The sequence below is a fragment of the Procambarus clarkii genome, unplaced genomic scaffold, assembly GCF_040958095.1.
Source record: "Procambarus clarkii isolate CNS0578487 unplaced genomic scaffold, FALCON_Pclarkii_2.0 HiC_scaffold_107, whole genome shotgun sequence".
NCBI lineage: Eukaryota > Metazoa > Arthropoda > Malacostraca > Decapoda > Cambaridae > Procambarus > Procambarus clarkii.
The window spans coordinates 268,684-294,819 of record NW_027189140.1 but is presented as its reverse complement, the minus strand read 5'-3'; the positions used below and the strand labels follow the sequence as shown (position 1 = coordinate 294,819).

General features: G+C 42.5%; 1 protein-coding gene across 2 annotated transcripts; it reads right to left on the bottom strand.

Moving 5' to 3' along the window:
* Positions 1 to 8,772: 8,772 nt before the first annotated feature.
* LOC138349645 (uncharacterized) lies at positions 8,773 to 24,497 on the bottom strand. 2 transcript variants are annotated; one of them, XR_011226281.1, is made up of 2 exons: positions 17,981 to 24,497; positions 8,773 to 10,063 (listed from the first exon to the last, which is right to left on the bottom strand). XR_011226281.1 is itself a non-coding variant. In XM_069320225.1 (2 exons), exons 1-2 carry the CDS (start codon positions 18,313 to 18,315, stop codon positions 9,451 to 9,453), a joined length of 948 nt encoding a protein of 315 aa, XP_069176326.1. In that variant the 5' UTR covers positions 18,316 to 21,949; the 3' UTR covers positions 8,773 to 9,450. The 2 variants fall into 2 exon arrangements, 1 of the variants encoding a protein (XP_069176326.1); XM_069320225.1 differs by having other exon boundaries at positions 17,981 to 21,949.
* Between the last annotated feature and the right edge of the window lie 1,639 nt (positions 24,498 to 26,136).

Below are 26,136 nucleotides of genomic sequence, written 5' to 3'. Positions count from 1 at the left end.
GGTATCATCATTACCTAACCTCAGAACTTTACATTTATCAGCATTAAACTGCATCTGCCAATCCTTTGACCATTTCAAAACCCTATCTAGATCAACTTGAAGTGATAGTGAGTCCTCCTCCGAATTAATTTCCCTACCGATTTTCGTATCATCGGCAAATTTGCAAATGTTGCTAGTCAAACCTGAATCTAAATCATTTATATATATTATAAACAACAGAGGGCCCAGGACAGAGCCTTGAGGCACTCCACTTACAACATTTTCCCACTCTGACTTGATTCCATTTATACTAACTCTCTGTTTCCTTTGGTATAGCCATGCCCTAATCCAGCTTAATATAGCACCCCCAATACCATGAGACTCTATCTTTTTAATCAGTCTTTCATGTGGCACTGTATCAAAAGCTTTGCTAAAGTCAAGGTATACAACATCGCAATCCTTACCACTATCAACTGCCTCAACAATGCTAGAATAAAAAGATAATAAATTTGTTAAACATGAACGGCCATTTATAAAACCATGTTGCGACTCAATTATTAATTTATGTTTTTCAAGCCGTTCATGTTTAACAAATTTGTTATCTTTTTATTCTAGCATTGTTGAGGCAGTTGATAGTGGTAAGGATTGCGATGTTGTATACCTTGACTTTAGCAAAGCTTTTGATACAGTGCCACATGAAAGACTGATTAAAAAAATAGAGTCTCATGGTATTGGGGTGCTATATTAAGCTGGATTAGGGCATGGCTATACCAAAGGAAACAGAGAGTTAGTATAAATGGAATCAAGTCAGAGTGGGAAAATGTTGTTAGTGGAGTGCCTCAAGGCTCTGTCCTGGGACCTCTGTTGTTTATAATATATATAAATGATTTAGATTCAGGTTTGAGTAGCAACATTTGCAAATTTGCCGATGATACGAAAATCGGTAGGGAAATTAATTCGGAGGAGGACTCACTATCACTTCAAGTTGATCTAGATAGGGTTTTGAAATGGTCCAATGATTGGCAGATGCAGTTTAATGCTGATAAATGTAAAGTTCTGAGGTTAGGTAATGATGATAGAGTTACAAGATACGAGCTAGATGGTGTTGTGATTGCGAAGTCGGATTGCGAAAGGGATCTGGGAGTTATGATTAGTAAGAATTTAAAACAAAAGGATCAATGCATAAATGTTCGTAATAAGGCAAATCGGACACTTGGATTTATTAATCGCAGCGTTAGTAACAAGACACCTGGTGTGGTTCTCAAGCTATATCTTGCTCTAGTTAGGCCCCATTTAGATTATGCAGTTCAGTTTTGGTCGCCATATTATAGAATGGATATAAATTCACTTGAACGTGTCCAGCGTAGGATGACTAAGTTAATTCCCCAAATTAGAAATCTTTCATATGAAGAAAGATTAACAAAGCTTAAGTTGCATTCACTGGAAAGGCGAAGAGTTAGGGGCGACATGATAGAGGTTTACAAGTGGGTGAATGGACATAACAAGGGGGATATTAATAGGGTATTAAAAGTATCAACACAGGACAGAACACGAAACAATGGGTATAAATTGGATAAGTTTAGATTTAGGAAAGACTTGGGTAAATACTGGTTCAGTAACAGGGTTGTAGATTTGTGGAACCAATTGCCGCGTAACGTGGTGGAGGTGGGGTCCCTCGATTGTTTCAAGCGCGGGTTGGACAAGTATATGAGTGGGATTGGGTGGTTATAGAATAGGAGCTGCCTCGTATGGGCCAATAGGCCTTCTGCAGTTACCTTTGTTCTTATGTTCTTATGTTCTTATTTGTGGAACCAATTGCCGCGTAACATTGTGGAGGTGGGGTCCCTCGATTGTTTCAAGCATGGGTTGGACATGTATGAGTGGGATTGGGTGGTTATAAATAGGAGCTGCCTCGTATGGGCCAACAGGCCTTCTGCAGTTGCCTTTGTTCTTATGTTCTTATGAGTAGATGAGGGTAGTATCATCAGCAAACAAAATAGGTTTCAGAACGTTAGAAACATTAGGCAGATCATTGATGTAAATAAGAAATAGGAGAAGTCCCAAAATGCTGCCCTGTGGCACTCCAACGGTTATTGGTAGAGTGGGAGAGGTTATATTATTGATGGCTACACATTGGTGTCTATCACTAAGATAGGATTGAATATAGTCCAGTGTATGGCCTCGGATTCCATAATGATGGAGTTTACGTAAGAGGTAATTGTGATTAACAGTATCAAAGGCCTTTCTCAGGTCAATGAAGAGTCCAATCGGAAACTCATTTTTGTCAAAGGCTGAGTAAATTATATGAAGGAGACTAATAATTGCATTGTTGGTACTCTTTTGGGAGCGGAAGCCAAACTGACAGGGGCTAAGAATGTCGAATTTTACGAGGTAGGAGTAAAGGTGTTTGTAGATAATTTTTTCAAATATTTTTGATAGTATGGGTAGGTTTGATATTGGTCTATAATTGTCTATGTCTGCCGGATTACCTCCTTTATGAACTGGCGTTACTCTTGCTTTTTTAAGGATATCAGGGAAGGTATGACACTCAAGGGATTCGTTGGACAGCAGAGCTATAGGTGGCGCAAGGGCGTGGGAGGCGCTCTTGTATACAATGGATGGTATTTCACTGATGTTCCCAGCTTTGGTTTTTAGTGAGTGTATGATGGACACAGCATCTGCCGGGCTGACTGGTGAAAGGAGAAGAGAGTTTGGATAGCTGCCTGAGAGATATGTGTTGATATGTGTCTGAGTCTCTGGGATTTTACTGGCAAGGTTAGCACCAACCGATGAAAAGAAACTATTAAATTCATTCACCATTTCTAAATCAGATGACGGCGTAAGGCCATCCTTAGAGAGATGATTTTCCATGTGCTTTTCATGTTGCCTTTTGCTTCTTTGAATCTAGTCTCATAATATGAAAGTTTAGCTTTTCTTATGATACTGGTAAGCACTGATGAGTACCTCTTAACTACTTCCTTTGTAACTAGGCCAATCCTAAATTTCTTTTCATATTCATGTTTTTTGTTGATTGATTTGATTATGCCACTTGTGGGCCACAGGTTATTTTTTCTTTTGTCAGTTACTTGTTTGGTAAGGAGGGGACAGTGAGTGTTGTAGAGGCTTAGTGAGATATAATAACACAGTGACATAACACTCAGTGAGTGTTATGTTTCCGGGGGGATATTAATAGGGTATTAAAAGTATCAACACAGGACAGAACACGAAACAATGGGTATAAATTGGATAAGTTTAGATTTAGGAAAGACTTGGGTAAATACTGGTTCAGTAACAGGGTTGTTGATTTGTGGAACCAATTGCCGCGTAACATTGTGGAGGTGGGGTCCCTCGATTGTTTCAAGCACGGGTTGGACAAGTATATGAGTGGGATTGGGTGGTTATAGAATAGGAGCTGCCTCGTATGGGCCAATAGGCCTTCTGCAGTTACCTTTGTTCTTATGTTCTTATGTTCTTAGAGTTTTGGAGAGAAAGAGGTTAGTTAATGAGTTTATATCCTGTGTATTATTAAATTCGGATTCCCAGTTAACACTGTGAAGTGCATTAGAGAGATTGCCTAAAGCTGATTCACTGTGTAGCCTGAATGAGAGTTTCTTGCTTTCTGGTGGTGTTGTGTCCATGTTTGCTATGAGGAAGGTAGGATAGTGGTCAGTTGTTCTGTCATAGATTACCCCAGATGTAAGGGGAGCTGTTATATTAGTCCATAAGTGATCCAGGGTAGTGGCAGATGTTTGAGTGACTCGGGTGGGCTTGGTGATTGTGGGGATAAGCATACAGGAGTGCATGCTGTTACGGAAATAGTCAACTTGAGGGTTGTTTTGAAGACCCAGGTCAATATTGAAATCACCTCCCAGAATGATGTGATTTTTGTTGAGATTGTTGTTTATGATAAGATTCCTTACGTTGTCTGAGAAAGAAGCTATGTTAGTATTGGGAAATCTATAGATGGCACCGATAGTCAGAGAGGATTTAAGGGATTTACTGGAGAACTTGGCAAAGGTATATTCACAATAGTCGTCTCTATCACTGATGACACTATTGCAGATGAAGGTATCTTTGTAATATATTGCTGTACCACCACCTTTTTTATTAGGCCTGCAGTTATGAATGGCTTTATAACCAGCTAAATTGTAGAGTTGGGTATAGTCATTACTTAGCCAAGTTTCTGTTAAAATGATGAATGATAAATTAGTACCTAGAGCATTTATATCATCAAAATGTTTACCAAGTGACCTAACATTTTGGTTGTAAACTGATAAGCAAGTGATATTTAGGAGTTTGTTGTTTGCAAGATTTGCTGTGTAATACCTGCAATAATGATGATCAATGTGCTGATTTGTGTGGGTATGAGACAGAAGATTTCGATCAGGATCAATATCAGTAAGCATATAGATACAATAATGTCACAATACAATAAGATAAGCAATTACAGGAACAGTTAAATACTAAAACTGCTGTAAATAGAAAGTAATTGTAGCAAAACACAACAATAAATGTAGGTACACACAAAATAGAAACAATTAGAAGTAGAGTAAAGATCCCCGTAGATAGCCAGGAAGGCTACAGAAGTTAGGTTAAGAGAGAAGAAAAAGACAGTAGACTGACAAGAATAATATATAGCAAAAAATAGAGACAAATAATAATCGTAAAGATAATCTTAAAAAATCAATTATTTAATATAGCTTAGTTGTAAACCTATAATTAGTATGAACTTAAGAAAAAAAAATGAGCTCAGTAATTAATTACAATAAATGGTGTATAAATCAAATTACAATTAAATTAACAAAATTAAAAACAAAAACAAAAATAACAGGGTAAGATTATATTTATGAGCAAGATTTTACTAAGACACTGAGGTAAATGCTTACATAAATACAAAGTCTGCTATAATTAGAGAACTATTATAGCAAAACACAACAATAAATGCAAGTAAACAAAAGAATTGAAACAATTATAGGTAGAATTAAGGTCACCAGATAGCCATGGAGGATACACAAGTTTGGTGGAGAGAACAAAAAATCAGTAGAGACTGTCAAGATGAATATATAAAAAATTTGACAAATGATAATTGTAAAGTAAAATAATCTTAGATAATTAATTTTATTTAGCTTAGTTTTTTAACTTATAATTAGTATGAACTTAATTAAGAGAACAAAATGAGATCAATAATTAATTTCAATAAATGACATAAATCAGAACAAATTAAATTTAAAATTTAAAAAAAATAGGGTACGATTAGATTTAAGAGTAAAATTTTACAATTATACTGAGGTAGATGCTTGCGTAAGTGCATGGAGACTTGACTGATTATTGAGGAAATTATATGAATGAGAGAACATAAGAACATAAGAACATAAGAACAAAGGTAACTGCAGAAGGCCTATTGGCCCATACGAGGCAGCTCCTATTCTATAACCACCCAATCCCACTCATATACCTGTCCAACCCGTGCTTGAAACAATCGAGGGACCCCACCTCCACAATGTTACGCGGCAATTGGTTCCACAAATCAACAACCCTGTTACTGAACCAGTATTTACCCAAGTCTTTCCTAAATCTAAACTTATCCAATTTATACCCATTGTTTCGTGTTCTGTCCTGTGTTGATACTTTTAATACCCTATTAATATCCCCCCGGTTATGTCCATTCATCCACTTGTAAACCTCTATCATGTCACCCCTAACTCTTCGCCTTTCCAGTGAATGCAACTTAAGCTTTGTTAATCTTTCTTCATATGAAAGATTTCTAATTTGGGGAATTAACTTAGTCATCCTACGCTGGACACGTTCAAGTGAATTTATATCCATTCTATAATATGGCGACCAAAACTGAACTGCATAATCTAAATGGGGCCTAACTAGAGCAAGATATAGCTTGAGAACCACACCAGGTGTCTTGTTACTAACGCTGCGATTAATAAATCCAAGTGTCCGATTTGCCTTATTACGAACATTTATGCATTGATCTTTTTGTTTTAAATTCTTACTAATCATAACTCCCAGATCCCTTTCGCAATCCGACTTCGCAATCACAACACCATCTAGCTCGTATCTTGTAACTCTATCATCATTACCTAACCTCAGAACTTTACATTTATCAGCATTAAACTGCATCTGCCAATCCTTTGACCATTTCAAAACCCTATCTAGATCAACTTGAAGTGATAGTGAGTCCTCCTCCGAATTAATTTCCCTACCGATTTTCGTATCATCGGCAAATTTGCAAATGTTGCTACTCAAACCTGAATCTAAATCATTTATATATATTATAAACAACAGAGGTCCCAGGACAGAGCCTTGAGGCACTCCACTTACAACATTTTCCCACTCTGACTTGATTCCATTTATACTAACTCTCTGTTTCCTTTGGTATAGCCATGCCCTAATCCAGCTTAATATAGCACCCCCAATACCATGAGACTCTATCTTTTTAATCAGTCTTTCATGTGGCACTGTATCAAAAGCTTTGCTAAAGTCAAGGTATACAACATCGCAATCCTTACCACTATCAACTGCCTCAACAATGCTAGAATAAAAAGATAACAAATTTGTTAAATTAAATTGAGAGAACATTAGGTAAATGGTAAGGCAGAGATAACACCTTGGACAAAGTTAGATTAAGTTAGGTTAGACTCAGGCACTCAAAGAGATATTTTAAGTATTGGTTTTGGTCGGGTTCAGGTTTTCAGATATACCACAATCACTAAAGAAGGACAGTAGTTGTTGGTCACACTTTATTTCATATCTTTTTCCTGCACTTTCCTTCATTGCAATGATCGTTCCATTCCTAGTGTAGCACTGCTTGATAAGACCAGGGTTTTGTTTGCGAATTGTACGCAGCCTGTAGAGGAGGGATCCACGCTGCTTTGTAAGGCACTCATTTATATAGAGGTTGGTTTTATGCTTAGCAGCTGATTGTATGAGGTCGAACTTAACAGAGGGATTTGCAAGTTTGATGAGCATTCTCCTACTGCTACGGGAACTGTTTTTATCTATCCTGATATCTGATTTGATATCAACATTGACTTCGATCTTTGAATTAATTAGGCTGTGGGCTATGTTACAACAATTCTCACCTTGTTCTTCAGGTAGATCAGTAGAGCTAATTATCAGAGAGTCATGAAGTTGTTGCTGCTCTAGGTCATCTTCGGAAGCCGCCTGGTGAATCTGAAGGAGATTGATTTGTTTTTCCAGCTTTTGAAGAAAGTCACTTTGAGCTGAGTGGGTTTCCTCGGCCTGAATCTTTTGTATTTGATCCATTGCGTCATTTGCAACAGCTTGTGAGTTGAGAATTTCTTGGTTGTTGTTCGTCGACGATTCAAGGAGGCGGTCTATGGTTTGTTGTTGTTGGGTGACTGGCTTGGAGGGCCGAAATAGCTTCAGATTGCAGGAGCACAAGGTAGTGCAGTTTCTGCAGTCATGGGTTACTCCTCAGAGGTTTGAAGTTTAGACAGGGAGCCATAGATTGAATGAATTCTAAAGCTTGAGATTCAAGCTGAGTTGAAGGAGGGGAGTGAGGAGGGGGAGCGGATGCTGTGTTTTCTGATCAGGGGGAGAAAGATACTGGCAGTATGGGGCTTTAAAGTTTATTGAAGATTAAATTCTGCAGAACATGTAAATATATAAAGTAAGAATTAACAGTAACAATTCCAAGTCCGAGGACTAGATTTAACTTAAAAGGTACACCCGTAGTAAGTATGAGACCTTAGCCTATAGTGACATGGAAACTAAATCTGCAGAAACCTAAAGCTTAACTGGTACTAGAATTAAGGCCGAGTGCAAATGTGTAGTAATTATATAACACTAGGATATAACAGGCAGGACACAAAGAGTAACTAATAAGTGAGAGACCACATAACACATAATGGACCCGACCAAGAGGCCGTAAAGACCTAATGAATAAGGAGAAGGGGGGGTGACTACAAGTAGGGCTTACTAGCACCTAGACTGGGCAAAGTATTAGCTGCGGACAGCGGGACACTTGGGGACCGGCGCTGCACCCCCACCGCAGGCCAGCGGCCGGCCCCCCCCCCCGAAGGGCGAGTGCCAGCTGGCCGCGTGAGGCACTCAAAGTGGCAGAGCAACAACGTCCCGTCTGACGTAGGATGTGAAAGCACTACTCTTCCACCTGCCGACTGCCATTATTTCTGATGTGGCGAGCCCGTCCCGAGACAGCTGGGTGCAGGCCCTGCCGATACGGAAGGAATGCGGCGCGTAGTCATCTGGAGGCAAGCCTAGCGCCGAGAGGGCAGTGCGTAGGATCCTGGAGAAATCTCGCCTGGTGACAGGAGCGCCTGCGGCGTGTTTGAATATGGGCCCCGGGCCCACGCCCCTGTAATTAAAGTATTTAGACAGAGCACGGACCGGGCAGTACTTGCTGGAAGGGTTCGCTCTCAGGGGGAGGGTGGGCGTGCGACCTGCACTGTGCTTGTAGGTGTTGAAGACGATATCTATTCAGATTCAGATTCAGATGTTTATTCAGGTAAGGTATATACATACAAGTGATGTTACATTAATGGATTGATATATAGATAGAGCTAGTACATACAATGCCTAAAGCCACTATTACGCAATGCGTTTCGGGCAAGAAAAACATTAATATCTAGAACTTAATACTAATTGAGCATAAAGAATAAAAAGTGTTGAGAACAAATACAAATAAAGATAAAAAAAAGGGGGAACATGACTGAAAAAGCAGCACAAATACAATAGGTTGACAAACAGTGTTGATTAAAAAAAAAAGAAAAGAAAATAACAGACATGGGTTGACAATAGAGGAGTGAGGTAGGTTACAGGGAATTTATTAGGTAGTGTTTAGTTTTTTTCTTAAACTGGTTGAGAGAGGTACAGTCTTTAACATGGTTGGGAAGGTCATTCCACATTCTGGGCCCCTTGATTTGCAGAGCATTTCTAGTTTGATTAAGACGTACTCTAGGAATATCAAAACTGTATTTATTTCTGGTGTGGTGCTCATGGGTTCTGTTACAACCTTCTATGAAGCTTTTAAGATCAGGATTGGCATTATAGTTTAGCGTTTTATATATGTATAATACACATGAGAGAATGTGCAGTGACTTAATATCTAACATATTCAGAGATTTGAGTAGGGGTACCGAGTGATGTCTGGGGCCAGAGTTGGATATTGTTCTAATAGCAGCTTTGTGTTGGGTAATTAGAGGACGCAAGTGATTTTGGGTAGTAGAACCCCAAGCACAAATACCATAGTTGAGATAAGGATAGATAAGGGAGTAATAGAGAGTCACCAGGGCAGGGCGTGGTACATAATATCTGATCTTAGAAAGAATGCCCACAGTTTTTGAAACTTTTTTTGATATATTTAGAATGTGTCCCTGGAAATTCAGCTTGTGGTCAATGAGAATGCCAAGGAATTTGCCATCTAATTTGTTACAAATTTGGGTATTGTTTATTTTGAGATTTATATGACTAGAGGATTTATTGCCAAACAGAATATATTCCTGCCGTCGTAAGTGATACCTGCTCAAGGTTGAGCGTGTGTCGTCCATGCTCCACGTAGACCGCCTCACCCGGGCGTAGGCAGGCGTGGAAAGCCAGGGAGAAGAGCGCCCTGTAGCAAGACTTCTCATAGGCAGAGTTACATACGCCTCCCAGTGCCCGCAGCAGGCGATGCAGGAGGCTCCTCGTCACAGGGAGACGCCGTGCAGGGGCCCGCTGTGCGGAGTTACGTGCCCCTTTGAGGAGTTGGGTGACCAGGAACTGCCGAGTTGGGTCCCTCCTACCGTGTAGCTTGCAGACGAAGGCGATGGCCGCTAGATAGGCGTGCAGAGAGCGGTAAGCCAGGCCCCGCGAGAGCAGAGATTGCAGGAAGTTCACCAGAGTCGAAGGTGCAGCATCAAAGGGGCATTCTCCTCGCCGCCCTGCCGAGACGTAGGCGGCGTACTCCACCCACTTAGCCCTGTAAGTACGCCTCGTCGCTGGCTGCAGGGAGTTGAATAGGGTCCTCACAGTTGCAGGGCAGGAGGTGCGCGGGAACTGTTGTCGGCGTCTCGGCGAGGCCTGCTTCTCGCAGGAACAAGGGCGGCAGCGTCTGTAAGCGGGAAAGAGCATCACAAACCCCGTTTAATTTTCCTGGGAGGTGGGAGGGTAGGAGTGTAATGTTATGGATGAGTAAGAGCACTGCCAAGGGCCTGACAATTTGCATTAGTAGGGGGCACCTAGCAGAGAGTGTGTTGAGCACGTTTACCACTGCACTGTTGTCCGATTTGCACACCAGCCTCTTATTGGCCAATACCGGGGCGAAAAGTGCTATACCCATGAAGAAAGGGTAGAGCTCGAGCAAAGCAATGTTGAGCCGACCCCAGACCTGCGGCCACGTTCCCCTGAACCAGGCTGCCCCTAGCGTTAGGCCATACCTCTTGGAAGAAGCATCTGCACACATTGAAAGTGATGGAGCGTTTCCCCATCCGCCATCTGGGGGAAAGACTGTTACTCCATTGAAGTCAGTGAGGAAGGAGCGCCAGGCGGCGAGATCGAGCTTAGCCTCAGCGTCCAAGTGGCATAGGCGCGAGGGGCGCTGTGGGCCTCGCGTAAGCAGGTGCAGACGACGCAAGAAGGCCCGGCCGCCCGGGATTACCGCGGTGGCGAATTGCAACTTCCCAATGATCGCCTGCAGGTCCCGGAGGGGGATGCGCTCCAGACTCAGCGCGACTTCCACTGCTGCCGTGTACTTCGTTCTCTTGTCCTCTGGTAGTCTTGTTTCCATCCTGTGAGCGTCAATCTCCAGCCCCAGGAACGTGAGGCAGGAGCACGGGCCCTCTGTTTTGTGAGGTGCCAAGGGGACCCCCAATCGCTCGCAGAGGGCAGTGAACACCCTCAGGCTTCGCTGGCACTCGTCGAAAGTGAAACTGACGAAGAGGAAGTCGTCCAATACCTTCACAACGTCGCGCACCCCAAACTTCTACGCGAGGATCCATTGCAGGGCACTGGAGAAGGTCTCGAAGATCCGGCAGGAGGGGGCGGCTCCCATGCTGAGCATCTTCTCGTAGTAGTACTTGCCCCCATAAGAAAACCCCAGGAGATGGTAGTCGCTCGGGTGTACTGGGACGATCCTGAAAGCTTCTGCGATGTCGCACTTTGCCAGGTGAGCCCCCGGGGACCGGCTGACAACCATTGTCACCGCATCATGGATAGACTGGTAGGTGACGGACGTCGATTCCCGGGGGATGTTGGCGTTCACACTGTCAGGGGAGTAAGGGTAGCTAAGGTTGTGCAGGAGGCGGTACTTGCCCGGCGTAGACTTCTCCCTCAGTGCTATGGGCAAACACTTGAAATTCTTGAAAGGGGGGGGCTTCGAAGGGGCCCGCGATGCGTCCTAGACTCAACTCCTTGTCGAGCATGGGCCCGACGATGTGCGGGAGGTCCGTCGTAGCCTGAGGGTTGCGTGAAGTGAGGGGGGTTCGCACTCCTTCAAAGCCAAGTAGGAACCCCCCTCTGAAGCCCCCCACGACGTAGTCTCGCAGGGGGTATCCCACCAGCAAAGCATCAAGGGCGTCGGCGTCCACCGGCGTTGTTACTGCCGGCGTTCTTAGCCTTGTCCTGTGGTTGTCTTCGTGGGCGCTGGTCATGGGTGGGTCCGTCGCGTATGTGAGCTGGGGGGCACGTGGTGTAGGCCGGGTGCCTCCTTCGGCAGCGCGGGCAGTAGTGCAGGAAGGAACATGAAGTAAAACTGCAGCCGGGTCCTCTCGAGTGGTAGGCAAAGCAGTAGCCCGGGGGGAGCCCTGCAACCCGGGCGCTAGAGAGGGTAAGGGCTGCCGGCCGACCTGCCTCCTGTCTGCCTGTCTGAACAGCGACGTGTGCGACGCGCTGTACCGAGCGGAATTCCAGGTCCAGCCTGTAATCAAGCCAAGAACAGTCCGACCTCTCCTTGTCCCATCTGAAGGCCTTGTCGTACCACATCCAGTCATTTTTAAGGGTCACCTTCATGGTCTTGACGTAGCGGCTTTGCGAGGGCAGCGGCGAGGGCAGGCGGAGTGAGGGCAGAGCCCCTCTGTGCCCCCGTATTTATACGGCCCCAGACTGCCCGCGCAACGCCGCGGGACGCGCTGCGCAAATGTTTCTTTCTACCCCATCAGAAACATCCCCGCTTGCGAAGCAGTGGCCATTTACCAACATCGGTGAGGATTGCAGCGTTGCCAGTGTTCCATTCAGATCTCTAGGAGTTATGGATGAAGAGCGAGAGGCACCCCTACCTTGCTTGTTGCTATGTTTGGGCATGTTTTCGGCGATAGATTCTTGGTAGTGTTTCTACAGGTAGATGCTTGGAAAATTAAAGTGGGGATAGGTGTATAGTGAATGCTTGGCAGACGGGGCGTCGATAGGCAGGCGAAAATTGATTAATTTTGGTTGATTACTTTTGAGGTTCGCTGTGAGTTATGGCATATTAAGTCTCCATGCACTTAACTCGTGCTGGGCAGCAGTTAGGCCATGCAATGTTGAGTGGAGACGAAATTACCACGAATTTTCTGCAGCAGTGCCGGTGCCGGTGCCACCCGCCAGATATCGGTAATATTTATATCATGGTAATATTTCTTAGCTATCTGCAGGCTTAGCACTTTGGGGGTTCCAGCGGAGCACCCCCAAAGATACCGCAAATGCTTAGCAAGCTAGAACAAGTGCCCCCTGAGCCTGTCTGTGCGTCGTTCCTTTGAAAAGAAAACAGAGGATACAGAGGATCCAGGGAGGAGGGTGGGCGTTTTGTAAGTGAGCAGCTGCTTGCTTGTCGAGACAGGAGCCACCCAGTCTGCAGGCAGAGCTTATATTTATTTATTTATTTATTTATTTATGTATATACAAGAAGGTACATTGGGATTGTGAGGATACATAATATGGTAATTACAGTCTTGTAAAGCCACTAGTACGCGCAGCGTTTCGGGCAGGTCCTTAATCTAAGAAAATTTTAAGTAGGTAAATACTTGCAAAATTTATAAAAAATGATAAGTTACAAGGCAAGAAAAAAAAGATGAGAGAAAATTGTAGGTATATTAAAGCACATAGATAGCTCAGATTGATTGCAATGACAGCTTGAATGGTAGTTGACAAAAATTGGTAGTCACAATACAGCATATGGCTAGCACATAAAATAAGACAGCAATGAACACAATGATAAGGTTGTTTGGGTTAAGTACATAAAAATTGGGAGATTGGGTAACACTATATACAGAGTAAATTTAAAGCTCAGTGTAGGAAACTAAGAAGATGAAATTTTGTATTTTTTGGTTTTGCTTTTAAATAAGGCAAAAGTTTGACAGTTTTTCAATTCACTAGGGAGTGAGTTCCATAGACTAGGTCTCTTAATTTGCATAGAGTGTTTACACAGATTAAGTTTGACCCTGGGGATATCAAAGAGATATTTATTTCTGGTGTGGTGATAATGGGTCCTATTACATCTGTCCAGGGAGAGTTTCAGAGCATGGTTTGCATTTAAGAACAGGGTTTTGTAAATGTAGTTGACACAAGAGAATGTGTGTAGGGAGTTAATATTTAGCAAGTTTAGGGATTTAAACAAGGGAGCTGAGTGTTGTCTGAAAGCAGAGTTAGTTATTATTCTGATAGCAGATTTTTGCTTTGTGATGATGGGCTTAAGATGGCTTGCAGTGGTAGACCCCCATGCACAGATACCATAATTAAGATAGGGATAGATTAGTGCATAATATAGTGAGAGGAGAGCAGAGTTAGGAACATAATATCTTATTTTGGAGAGTATACCAACTGTCTTAGAGACTTTCTTAGTTATGTGTTGAATGTGGGTGCTGAAGTTGAGTCTCTTGTCTAGGAATAGGACAAAAAACTTGCCATCATTTGTATTACTAATGGTAATGTTGTCTATCTGTAGCTGAATTGCATTTGCTGATTTGCTTCCAAATAGGATGTAGTAAGTCTTTTTTATGTTTAATGTTAGTTTGTTAGTTGACATCCATAAGTGGACTTTTTTCATTCATTATTCACAACATTATTTAGTGTATGTGGGTTGGGGTCTGAATAGATAAGGGTAGTATCGTCAGCAAACAATATAGGTTTAAGAATATTAGAGACATTAGGCAGATCGTTTATATATATAAGAAATAGAAGAGGTCCTAAGATACTGCCCTGTGGCACTCCAACGGTAATTGTTAGAGTGGAAGAAGTTGTATCATTGATGGTTACATATTGGTGTCTGTCACTAAGATAGGATCGGATGTAGTCAAGGGCAAGGCCTCGGATTCCATAATGCTGGAGTTTAAGTAAGAGGTAGTTGTGAATAACAGTATCAAAGGCTTTTCTTAGGTCAATGAAGAGTCCAATCGGAAACTCATTTTTGTTAAGGGCTGAGTAGATTACGTCAAGGAGACTAATGATTGCATCATTGGTGCTCTTTTGGGACCGGAAGCCAAACTGGCAGGGGCTGAGTATGTCGAATTTTACGAGGTTGGAATAGAGCTGTTTGTAAATAATTTTTTCTAATTTTTTGATAGAATGGGTATGTTTGATATTGGTCAATAATTGTTTATGTCCGCCGGATTGCCTCCTTTATGGAGTGGCATTACTCTTGCTTTTTTGAGGATATCAGGGAAGGCGTGACACTCTATAGATTTGTTGAACAGTAGTGCTATGGGTGGGCAAGGGCATGGGAGGCTCTCTTGTATACAATGGACGGAATTTCACTGGTGTTCCCTGCCTTGGTTTTTAGAGAGTGTATGATGGACACAACATCTGCCAGGCTGATTGGTGAAAGGAGAAGAGTTTGGATAGCTGCCTGAGAGATATGTGTTAATATGTGTCTGAGTCTGTGGGATTTTACTGGCAAGATTAGCACCAACCGATGAAAAGAAACTATTAAATTCATTTGCCATTTCTAAATCAGTTGACGGTATATCCCCATCCTTGTAGTTTTATTTGGTTATGTGAGTGTTGTTTAGTTCGTAGGATACTAGAGATTGTTTTCCAAGTACTTTCATGTTGCATTTTGCTTCATTGAACCTATTCACATAATATGTAAGTTTTGCCTTTCTTATGATACTGGTAAGCATTGATGAGTACCTTTTAGCTACTTCCTTTGAAACTAGGCCAATCCTAAGTTTCTTTTCATATTCATGTTTCTTGTTGATTGAGTTGAGAATGCCACTTGTGAGCCATGGATTGTTTAATCTTTTGTCAGTTACTTGCTTGGTAAGAAGGGGACAATGAAGGTTGTGGAGGTTTAGAGTTTTGGAGAGGAAGAGGTTAGCTAATGAATTTATATCCTGGGTATTATTGAATTCAGAATCCCAGTTAATATTGTGAAGTGCATCTGTAAGATTGCCTAAAGCTGATTCACTGTGTAGCCTAAATGAAAGTTTCTTGCTTTTTGGTGGTGTTATGTCCATGTTCGCTATGAGAAAGGTAGGATAGTGGTCAGTTGTTCTGTCGTAGATTATACCAGATACAAGGGGAGCTGTTATGTTTGTCCATATGTGATCCAACGTAGTGGCAGATGTTTGAGTGACTCGGGTAGGTTTGGTGATTGTGGGGATTAGCATACAGGAGTTCATGCCGTTAAGGAAATAGTCAACTTGAGGGTTGTTTTGAAGACCCAGGTCAATATTGAAATCACCTCCCAGAATGATGTGATTTTTATTGAGATTGTTATTTATGATAAGATTCTTTACGTTATCTGAGAATGAAGCTATGTTGGTATTAGGAAATCAATTTATTTATTTATTTATTTATTTATGCATATACAAGAAGGTACATTGGGAATGTGAGGATACATAATATGGTAATTACAGTCTTGTAAAGCCACTAGTACGCGCAGCGTTTCGGTTGGTATAGATAGATGTGCTGGTTCATGCTGTTAAGGAAATATATAACATCGGCTCAGGACGCCCCTGACGGGTCGCTCTGAGTCGTTGTTGATAGGAACTGGTGTAGGGTCCATGCTGGGGGCACAGTTGAGCAGGCTAAACTTCTGTGTTTACGTTTTGTAAGTGAGCAGCTGCTTGCTTGTCGGGACAGGGACCACCCAGTCTGCAGGCAGAGCTTATATAACCTCGGCTCGTTGCTCGCGCAGCTTGGGCGGTTAAACTGAGCTTCCAGACATACGTTTTCTTTTCCTCAGAAAACCCACCGCTTTTTTGGGGAAAGCCGTGTTTTTTTTTCTGAGGTTGGAAGAAAACGCACTCAGATTGGGGACTTGTTTATTTTATAATAAATTAATAATAAATAATAAATTAATAATAAATAATAAATTAATAATAAATAATAAATTAATAATAAATAATAAATTAATAATAAATAATAAATTAATAATAAATTAATAATAAATATTAAATAATAAATTAATAATAAATAAATTAATAATACATTAATAATAAATAATAAATTAATAATAAATAATAAATTAATAATAAATTAATAATAAATAATAAATTAATAATAAATTAATAATAAATAATAAATTAAAATAAATAATAAATAAATTATTATTATTATATAATATAATAATAATAACAAATAGTATAATGATAAGTAATTATTTTTAATGAATCAAATAGCTAATTAGGGTGAATGATAAATAGTGACTAATGCATAACAATAAAGTATTAGAGAATAATTATAATGAATAATCATTATAATGATAAAGTATTAAATCAATTACAATTAATAGTTACATCTATAGTTAGTAATTGAAAGTTGCATTATTTGAATTTATACTAATTACAATTCATGGTAATATTTCTTAGCTATCTGCAGGCTTAGCACTTTGGGGGTTCCGGCGGAGCACCCCCCATCCCGTGAGGGCCAGCAGCACGGAACCCCCCACCCCGAAGGGCGAGCGGCGGCTGGCCGCTGCAACTAGGAATGTGACTACTCGCACTGTGGCTGTAACCGTGCTAGCTGTGACAGGTTTCCCCGACTGAAAAAGTTACCAAACCGGGTCTACTAGACAGATGCTACAAGTGAAACAGCGTCCTTGCAGAGGCCAACGGAGCGCCATCGCGACGTACCATGAGCACAGAGAGGCAAGAGCCCACCAACTTGACCTTGCGAGGCGAGTGTTCTTCGCCAACCTTTAACTAGGAATATGGCCACTCGTTTCTGTAACAGCAACCGTGCCCGCATCCCAGGAGAGGGCATTAAAAACAGCCGGGTTACTCCTGACTGACAAAGGTACCAGACCCGTTCTACTAGGCAGTTAAACAGTTAAACTGTTTACAGTTAGAAGTTAAACTAGCCGTTCTACTAGGCAGCTAACATGCTGCAAGTTAAACAGCGTCCTTGGTGAGGCCAACGGAGCATCATCGCGACGATCCAGAGCGTAGAGGGCAAGGTGTACCCCCCATGCAATGTCCTTGTGAGGTGGTCGTACAGCAACAATACAATACAATTTTATTTAGGTAAGGTACATACATACAATAAATATTTAAAAGGATTGGTTGACTTATAGGTAGAGCTAGTACATACAATGCCTAAAGCCACTATTACGCAAAGCGTTTCGGGCATGATAAACTTAAATGACAAGCTTAATACTAATTGAGCATAATGAGTAGAATGAAAACAAGAAATGAAAACATAGATGAAAAAGCAGCACAAATACAATTATGTCGACAAACAGCGCTCTTTAAAGAAAAACATACATGGGTTGACAACAGAGGGGTAAGGTAGGTTACAGGGAATTTATTAGGTATAGCTTCGTTTTTAACTTAAACTGGTTGAGAGAGGTACAGTCTTCAACATGGTTGGGAAGGTCATTCCACATTCTGGGCCCCTTGATTTGTAGAGCATTTCTAGTTTGATTAAGTCGTACTCTAGGAATATCAAAACTGTATTTATTTCTGGTGTGGTGCTCATGGGTTCTGTTACAACCTTCTATGAAGCTTTAGAGATCAGGATTGGCATTATAGTTTAGCGTTTTATATATGTATAATACACATGAGAGAATGTGCAGTGACTTAATGTCTAACATATTCAGAGATTTGAGTAGGGGTACCGAGTGATGTCTGGGGTCAGAATTGGATATTGTCCTAATAGCAGCTTTGTGTTGAGTAAGCAGGGAGTTGAACAGGGATTGTACACCCAAGTAGGGGCGCTGTGCACGATGTCGTAAGACTGGTCATCGCTGGAGCCCGCCCTCACAGGGACCAATCCTGTAAGGCTGGCCTCAGGGCGGGTGTGGGAAGTGGGAAGCCGCCTACACCGAGGCCGACTCCCCAGGGTCGACCCCGTGTCCGTCATTGTCGCTGCGGCCCGCCCCACAGCGGTGAGGGTGTCGACTTCATGGGTGCAGTAGTCTGCCCTCAGGCTCCATCCCTTTTCCTCGTTCATCTATGGTGTACCTTGTGCGCCTTCCATAGTCGGTTCTGGAAGTATTAAAGCAGTAAGGGTGTGCTGAAGCGGGCATGCAGTAGGAACGTGACGGGCAAGGAACCTACCCCTTAAGGGTACTGCTGGAATTAGTTTGTAAGAGGGGGGGGGGGGGACATTTTCGGAAGCGAACTGGGCAAGTGTCATTAATGGATAAAGTCAGGAAGATACCCCGAGGAAAACTCTGAAAAGGAACACTGACACAGAGGATAGGAGTCTCTAGAGCAAACTCACAGGGGAAAGGAAGAGAATAACATCTTCCAGGAAACTAGACTGTAGCGAAGGTAACTATCAAACCGACAGAACTTTAGCGGGAAAAACCCAGACATGTGAAGAAAAGGGGGGGGGGGGTGACGGGTAACCAGTTACCGTATCTGAGGCAAAGGCAGAAGATGATCCAGGGGGGGGGGGGGTAATCTAGCAAGTAATAACTCATTTCAAATATAATCAAATATAATAATATAAAACAATAGAACAGCCCAACATAATCAATATTTATATGACCAATATATATATAATATCAAATTCATATATAAATAAAACAATAAACCAAATATAAGAAACAGGTCTTAAGGCGTTACTGCAACATGCTTGCGTCCAGAGCGACACGAACACAACAAGTTATAAGGATGGTAACCGAGTCCGTTACAGTGATCTCCATCGTATGTTGGCCTCCGGATGCATGCTAGAGCTGAATAGTTAGCCTAAGAAACTGCCTTAAGAGGCGCCGATGAGTTCAGTCTTGGAGTGTCAATGACCATTCTGAGAGCAGCAGTACCCCAAGAACTTCAACAAGATCTGGTGATATGAGGCAAGGTGAAATGGTCACCAGTAAGGCTAGGGATCCGTATATGTAAAATAATTATGTAATTAATATAATAATATAGTAAAATTAACAGATAATGTCGAAAGTGCCACGTAGAAGTGGTCGAAAATAGTAAACTAACTCCCAGACCCATAATAAATTAATGCTGAACGAGAAGGGAATAATAAAATAAATAGCAATACTCTAAATTAGTATAGGAAATAATTAATATAGATATATATAGCACAAATAACTTGGGCCCCGGGCTGCTGCATCCAGGCGCGGCTGCGTTGTTGACCCCGTGACGCCGCCGCCAGAGTCCTCAGTCTTCCTTGAATACTCCCCCCCCCCCATACTAGGAGCTGGGGCTGAGAACCCGTTACTGGACGAGCCCTTCGTAGAGGCAGGCACGATGAGCGGCGGTGAGCAGGCCAAAACGATTTTAGAATACATTAAGAGAAAACGTAACAAAGATAACGACAATGGGCCACAGATTAGGGTTTTTAAAATAGACAAATTTAATACATGAAATACGCAATAATCCAGTACTATGAACTCACAAAGTTATTACCAAATAATGCAAAACTTGGGAGCTGGGAAGCCAATGCCGTATAATAGTTCAACTCTATATAAAAATAAAATAAAATACTGGACTGTAACCGTGATATAAATTTACAACAATTTAGTACATAATAAATAACGACAATAAGCCACAGGGAAAAAGTGCGGATACTAAGTAGAAAGTTGAACTGAAACAGTCTAAGTGCAAAGATAGGACTGGATAATAACTGGAGAGCAGGATTACTATTTATAAGCAATAAATAGTACATTACAAATATAACGTGAAGGTTCCACTAAGAAGAGTGTAAAAGAGAGACATAAGCACTAGAAGGATAAGCGCAAATACTCCTTCCAAAATACTAGGTCGCACGACCATTAGCCCGCTAACAGGGTAGGGTGGGCCCGCCCAGCTAAGGGCTCCACAGGGGTCCCGGCTAAGGGCGTAACGGACTGGCCCAGCTAAGGGGCCTAGGTCAGGGCCGTCCGAGGGCATGACTGACGTGCCCAGGTAAGGCCCGGGACTACAGATGCCTTGACTAAGGAAAAGGCAGGACTGCAAAAAGTGCCCCACAAAAGGGGGGTAAGGCAGTAAAGAAAATGAAAGTAATAATATAATATGAGAAGTAACGCCGCCAGCATAGCGCTCATTACCCTAAAGGCCAAAGACCGTTATGCTAAATAAGCATAAACAATAACAGAGCCGTAATCCAAAGAAAACGATAACAAGTAAAGCAGAGGAAGGGTAGAAGTAAGGCAACTAAAACCCGAACCTACTAATAAAGAACTTAAATTAGTAATAGTATGATACAGTAGGAACAACATTCATGGCGTTAGGCGAGGCCAGAAGCCAAAAGGGGAATTGACATGAGATCATTAACACTAAAAGTGACTATAACTAACATCAATAGCAAATAGTAACAAGTGGAGAATAACCCGGCCAACTCCACCGATGAAACCGAAGACCATACGCCAAGTAGGCTTAGGAACAATAATATAGTAGCAGAAAAACCCAGAATAAACTCAATAATTACAAATAATAGCAGAGGGGGGGGGGAGAGAGGTAACCATAAACCTGAACTGTATAGAACAAAACTTAAATAAATATAGATAATGTAATAAATAATATATTGCCACCAGTCAACATGAAAAGCAGCTAGGAGTCGTCTGGGGTTCGTCCTGACGCCAACTGGAGATCATCTTGTAATCATCCTGGAACAGGAAGGCACCAACAAGGAGGCATCGTGCAGACATCCAGAAGTCGTCTTGTAGACAACACTAAGTCACCTTGCAGGTGATCGCAGACATTCACTACTACAGGAAGACCTGGACAAACTGGAGGAAAGGTCTAGAAAAGGCTGCTAAAGTTCAACTCAGGAAAGTGTAGGGTAAAGAAAATAGGCGAAGGCTGCAATTCACAAGGCAAGACAAGAAATATGAGTTAGAATTAACTATATGAATATAGTAAATAACATCAACGGCGCACAAGGAGAACCGCAGCAGAAGTAGTGTGTCCAACTGTAAGCAACTGTGCTCAAAGTAAGACTGGATTAAACTGTCTATTAAGAATAGCCGAAATTAAACAAGAAAAAGTGTAATAAACCAATACTATTATATTGCAAAGTTAATACAGCACAAAGCTTAGGCTGGGAAGGCCAAAGCCGCAAGATAATTGTGCTCGTAATAAAGAAAACTGGCGTTAACGGTAATAATATGACTGGCGTTAACCGTAATAATATGACTGGCGTTAACGGTAATAATATGACTGGCGTTAACCGTAATAATATGACTGGCGTTAACCGAAATAATATGACTGGCGTTAACCGTAATAATATGACTGGCGTTAACGGTATTAATATGACTGGCGTTAACCGTAATAATATGACTGGCGTTAACCGTAATAATATGACTGGCGTTAACCGTAATAATATGACTGGCGTTAACGGTAATAATATGACTGGCGTTAACCGTAATAATATGACTGGCGTTAACCGTAATAATATGACTGGCGTTAACCGTAATAATATGACTGGCGTTAACGGTATTAATATGACTGGCGTTAACCGTAATAATATGACTGGCGTTAACCGTAATAATATGACTGGCGTTAACCGTAATAATATGACTGGCGTTAACTGTAATAATATGACTAGCGTTAACCGTAATAATATGACTGGCGTTAACCGTAATAATATGACTGGCGTTAACCGTAATAATATGACTGGTGTTAACCGTAATAATATGACTGGCGTTAACCGTAATAATATAACTGGCGTTAACCGTAATAATATGACTGGCGTTAACCGTAATAATATGACTGGCGTTAACCGTAATAATATGACTGGCGTTAACCGTAATAATATGACTGGCGTTAACCGTAATAATATGACTGGCGTTAACCGTAATAATATGACTGGCGTTAACCGTAATAATATGACTGGCGTTAACCGTAATAATATGACTGGCGTTAACCGTAATAATATGACTGGGGTTAACCGTAATAATATGACTGGCGTTAACCGTAATAATATGACTGGCGTTAACCGTAATAATATGACTGGCGTTAACCGTAATAATATGAGCAGTATTAATAATACCAGATAAAAACAAAATCCAGGGACTGACATTAATTGATAAATCCAAGACGTGAAACGTTAAATTGTTAAATAATAAATTTAAAACCATCACCGAACAGGGGCGAACTGGAAATGACAAGAGTAAGGTCAAGCACAACATAGAAATCAATGAAAAAATACATGAATAAGTAAACGTCCCACACTGGGAGGAGGAAGTAAGCAGGTAAACCCTAACATTAACATTAAACCAACATTAACGTGGCATGTATAACAATCACCAGTGGTCAAAAAGGGGGCAAAATAAGGAACTTAACATGAACAACCGTTGCCAAATGTACACTGCAAAATCCTGCCCCAGAACATCAGCAGCCGGAACACCGCAGCTGGATCACCAGCAGCTGGAACACCTGCAGTTGGACGTCACAACTGGAGCATCAATATCTGCTGAAGATAAATAAATAGTGGCAACTGGGCACCAGGGAAACCTTCAGTGATAAGTAGAAGTCTCACTTCAAGTCAATTAGGGACCATTAGAACCTGGGAACTAACGTTAAGGGGAACGCCGGGAACGAACTAAAGCTAAAGCTGAAGCTTTTCCCTGCCAAAAGGGCTAGGATGTCAGCAGCTGGAAACAACAAAACAGCAACAGCTGTAATGCCGACGGCTGGGACAGTGACAGCTATAACAACAGCAGCTGGCACCTCAGCAGCTGCCGAAGATACGAAATTAGCAGCAGTGGGCCAAGGGGAAACTGCAGTAGTAAGGAAAGTGCGACTGCAAAACAAATTATGCTCAAAATAATGCTAGAATATAACTCGCTAGAGAAAACGGGATTAATACATGAAGCTGAAAATAATATACAATCAAATACAATAAATTGAAAAGGAATGGATAATATGCACAACGTCAGCTGTGACGCTTCAGCTGGAACCCCGTCCCCTGGAACTTCGGGGGCTGGAACGTGAGCATCTGGAACCTCGAGAGCTGAAACGCCGTAGCATGGACATGAACAGATGGGACAGCATCAACTGGAACATCAGGAACAACTTCAGCGGGAGCATGGGAGCTGGTCCAACAACCGCTGGAACGTCGGCGGCTGGACCGTGTTCCACCTGAACAGCAGCACGCTGGAAAAGCAACAGCTGTACCCACAGCAGCTAGAACACCGACTGCCGGGAACGTCAGCAGCTGGAACACCAACAGCTACAGCGGCTGGACACCAAAACTGAGCAACAACGTAGTAAGAGAGCGGCGGCTCGGACACTAGGGCAGACAGCTGGACCGGCTGCAACAGACCCAACCGAGCATCAGCCGCTAGAACACAGGAGGCAGGGACATCTGAATAACATCGCCGGCTTAACTCATCACAGGAAGAACGTCGGCTTAACTCGTCACAGGAAGAACGTCGGCTTAATTCATCACAGGAAGAACGTCGGCTGGACATCAACCCCTGAACGAAGGCAGCTAAGACGGCAGCGGCTATGACAACCTTCCGGGCTACACCGGGCAGACAACACGTCTGGATAAACCAGCGGCCTGGGAAGCCGCAGTACCTTCCGGGCTACACCGGGCAGACAACACGTCTGGATAAACCAGCGGCCTGGGAAGCCGCAGTTTCTTCTGCACACACCGGGAACTGGTGGCCCAGCCAAGGGCGTAGAAACTGAAGTTGGCCTAAGCAAGGGCATAGAACTGAAGGGGGCCCCAGCCTGGGGCATAATAAACCGAAATGGGCCCAGCCTGCTGGCCAAAACGGCAGTGGCCCCGTCATGGGGCATAAACAACTAAAGTGGCCCTATTCTAGGGCATAATAAACAGAAGTGGCCCCGTCCTGGGCATAAGAAACTGAAGTGGCCCCGTCCTGGGGCATAAGAAACTGAAGTGGCCCCGTCCTGGGGCATAAGAAACTGAAGTGGTCCCGTCCTGGGGCATAAGAAACTGAAGTGGCCCCGTCCTGGGGCATAAGAAACTGAAGTGGCCCCGTCCTGGGGCATAAGAAACTGAAGTGGCCCCGTCCTGAGGCATAAGAAACTGAAGTGGTCCCGTCCTGAGGCATAAGAAACTGAAGTGGCCCCGATCTGGGGCATAAGAAACTGACGTGGCCCCTTCCTGGGGCATAAGAAACTGAAGTGGCCCCGTCCTGGGGCATAAGAAACTGAAGTGGCCCCTTCCTGGGGCATAAGAAACTGAAGTGGCCCCGTCCTGGGGCATAAGAAACTGAAGTGGCCCCTTCCTGGGGCATAAGAAACTGAAGTGGCCCCATCCTGGGGCATAAGAAACTGAAGTGGCCCTGTCCTGGGGCATAAGAAACTGAAGTGGCCCCATCCTGGGGCATAAGAAACTGAAGTGGCCCCTTCCTGGGGCATAAGAAACTGAAGTGGCCCCTTCCTGGGGCATAAGAAACTGAAGTGGCCCCGATCTGGGGCATAAGAAACTGAAGTGGCCCCGATCTGGGGCATAAGAAACTGAAGTGGCCCCGATCTGGGGCATAAGAAACTGAAGTGGCCCCGATCTGGGGCATAAGAAACTGAAGTGGCCCCTTCCTGGGGCATAAGAAACTGAAGTGGCGCCTGTGGGATATTTGGGGCTTGAATCTGATTATTTAAATATTAATGTAGTAAATTAAATTACGAAGGACCACCCGCTTTTATAGTAAAGAGGGAAACTGAGAATTTCTGATCATTAGATAATTTCTAGATGAACCAGTAACTATGGATAAAATACTAGAGAATATGATCATAGAAATAATTAATGGGCTGTATAATTAAATAAATCAAACCCTCAAACACCTACATTGGGGGGTTATTACTGGAGGTAAGTACGTCCAGGAACTAGTGTGGTTCGTTCACTAATTCAAATAATAATAATCTAATCCTATGAATTATAGTGAAACTAATGTCATTACCATACATGGAAACATAGATTATAAGTATAGTAATGAGAGTCACAATAAAAACACATCAATCCTAAGAAATTCTGCATATAAGCAATTACAATAAATTCATGAAAGAATATAAAGAATCTTAGCTTAAAGACGATTTCTTTATGTAAGCCACGACGTTTCCTCTAATTCTCTGGACTCGGCTGGCTGACGAATGGGATGGATTAACATGGGAGAAGGCGGCAGGGAGAATTCTTCTCACGTGCTGCAAGACAAATATTTACAGTAGCAACTAACTACTGAATCTCTATATTCAAGAAATTGAGAGTTGCAGGTGACAAAATTTAATCACCTGTTATTAGATGTTATCGTGCGTCGTAACGGACAATCACCCAGCTACTACAAAACACTTTAAAAGATGCATCCAATAAAGGGAATATACTTATCTGATAAGGGCACTGTATAAGTTTTAAGATTGCCGAAATCGCGTCCCCAGGCTCTGGCTAGGCCTATCCTAGATCGTGGCGCGCTTCACTGGCCGGTCACGTGTAGTCCAGAACCAAGTTAAGTAGGTTCCTTATATGACACCAGCACCAGTAGAAGATATTATCTGCAAGGTTATTCACGCCTCACAGTGGCGACTTTCATCTGAGGATGGATAACGTCTACCCTAATGGCTGGGCAATGGCGTCTCCTTGTGAGTACGGTATGCGCAGGTCTGCCTCTGAGCGGCTCTCCACGTGTACTGCTAAACTTCCCCTACCCAAGCCGCGTCCCGCGTTCATAAAATAAATTATTTTCACGAACAATAATATTTCTCGCATTTACGCTTGAAATGTTGAAGACTGGACGGGTTTATTATTTAGAAGAGGGAAATATTATTATTAGCCAATTTGGAGATGGTAAACGTATAAGGGAGAGGAATTAATGTCTCCCCATGGCATTCACTGGCGACGTTAACT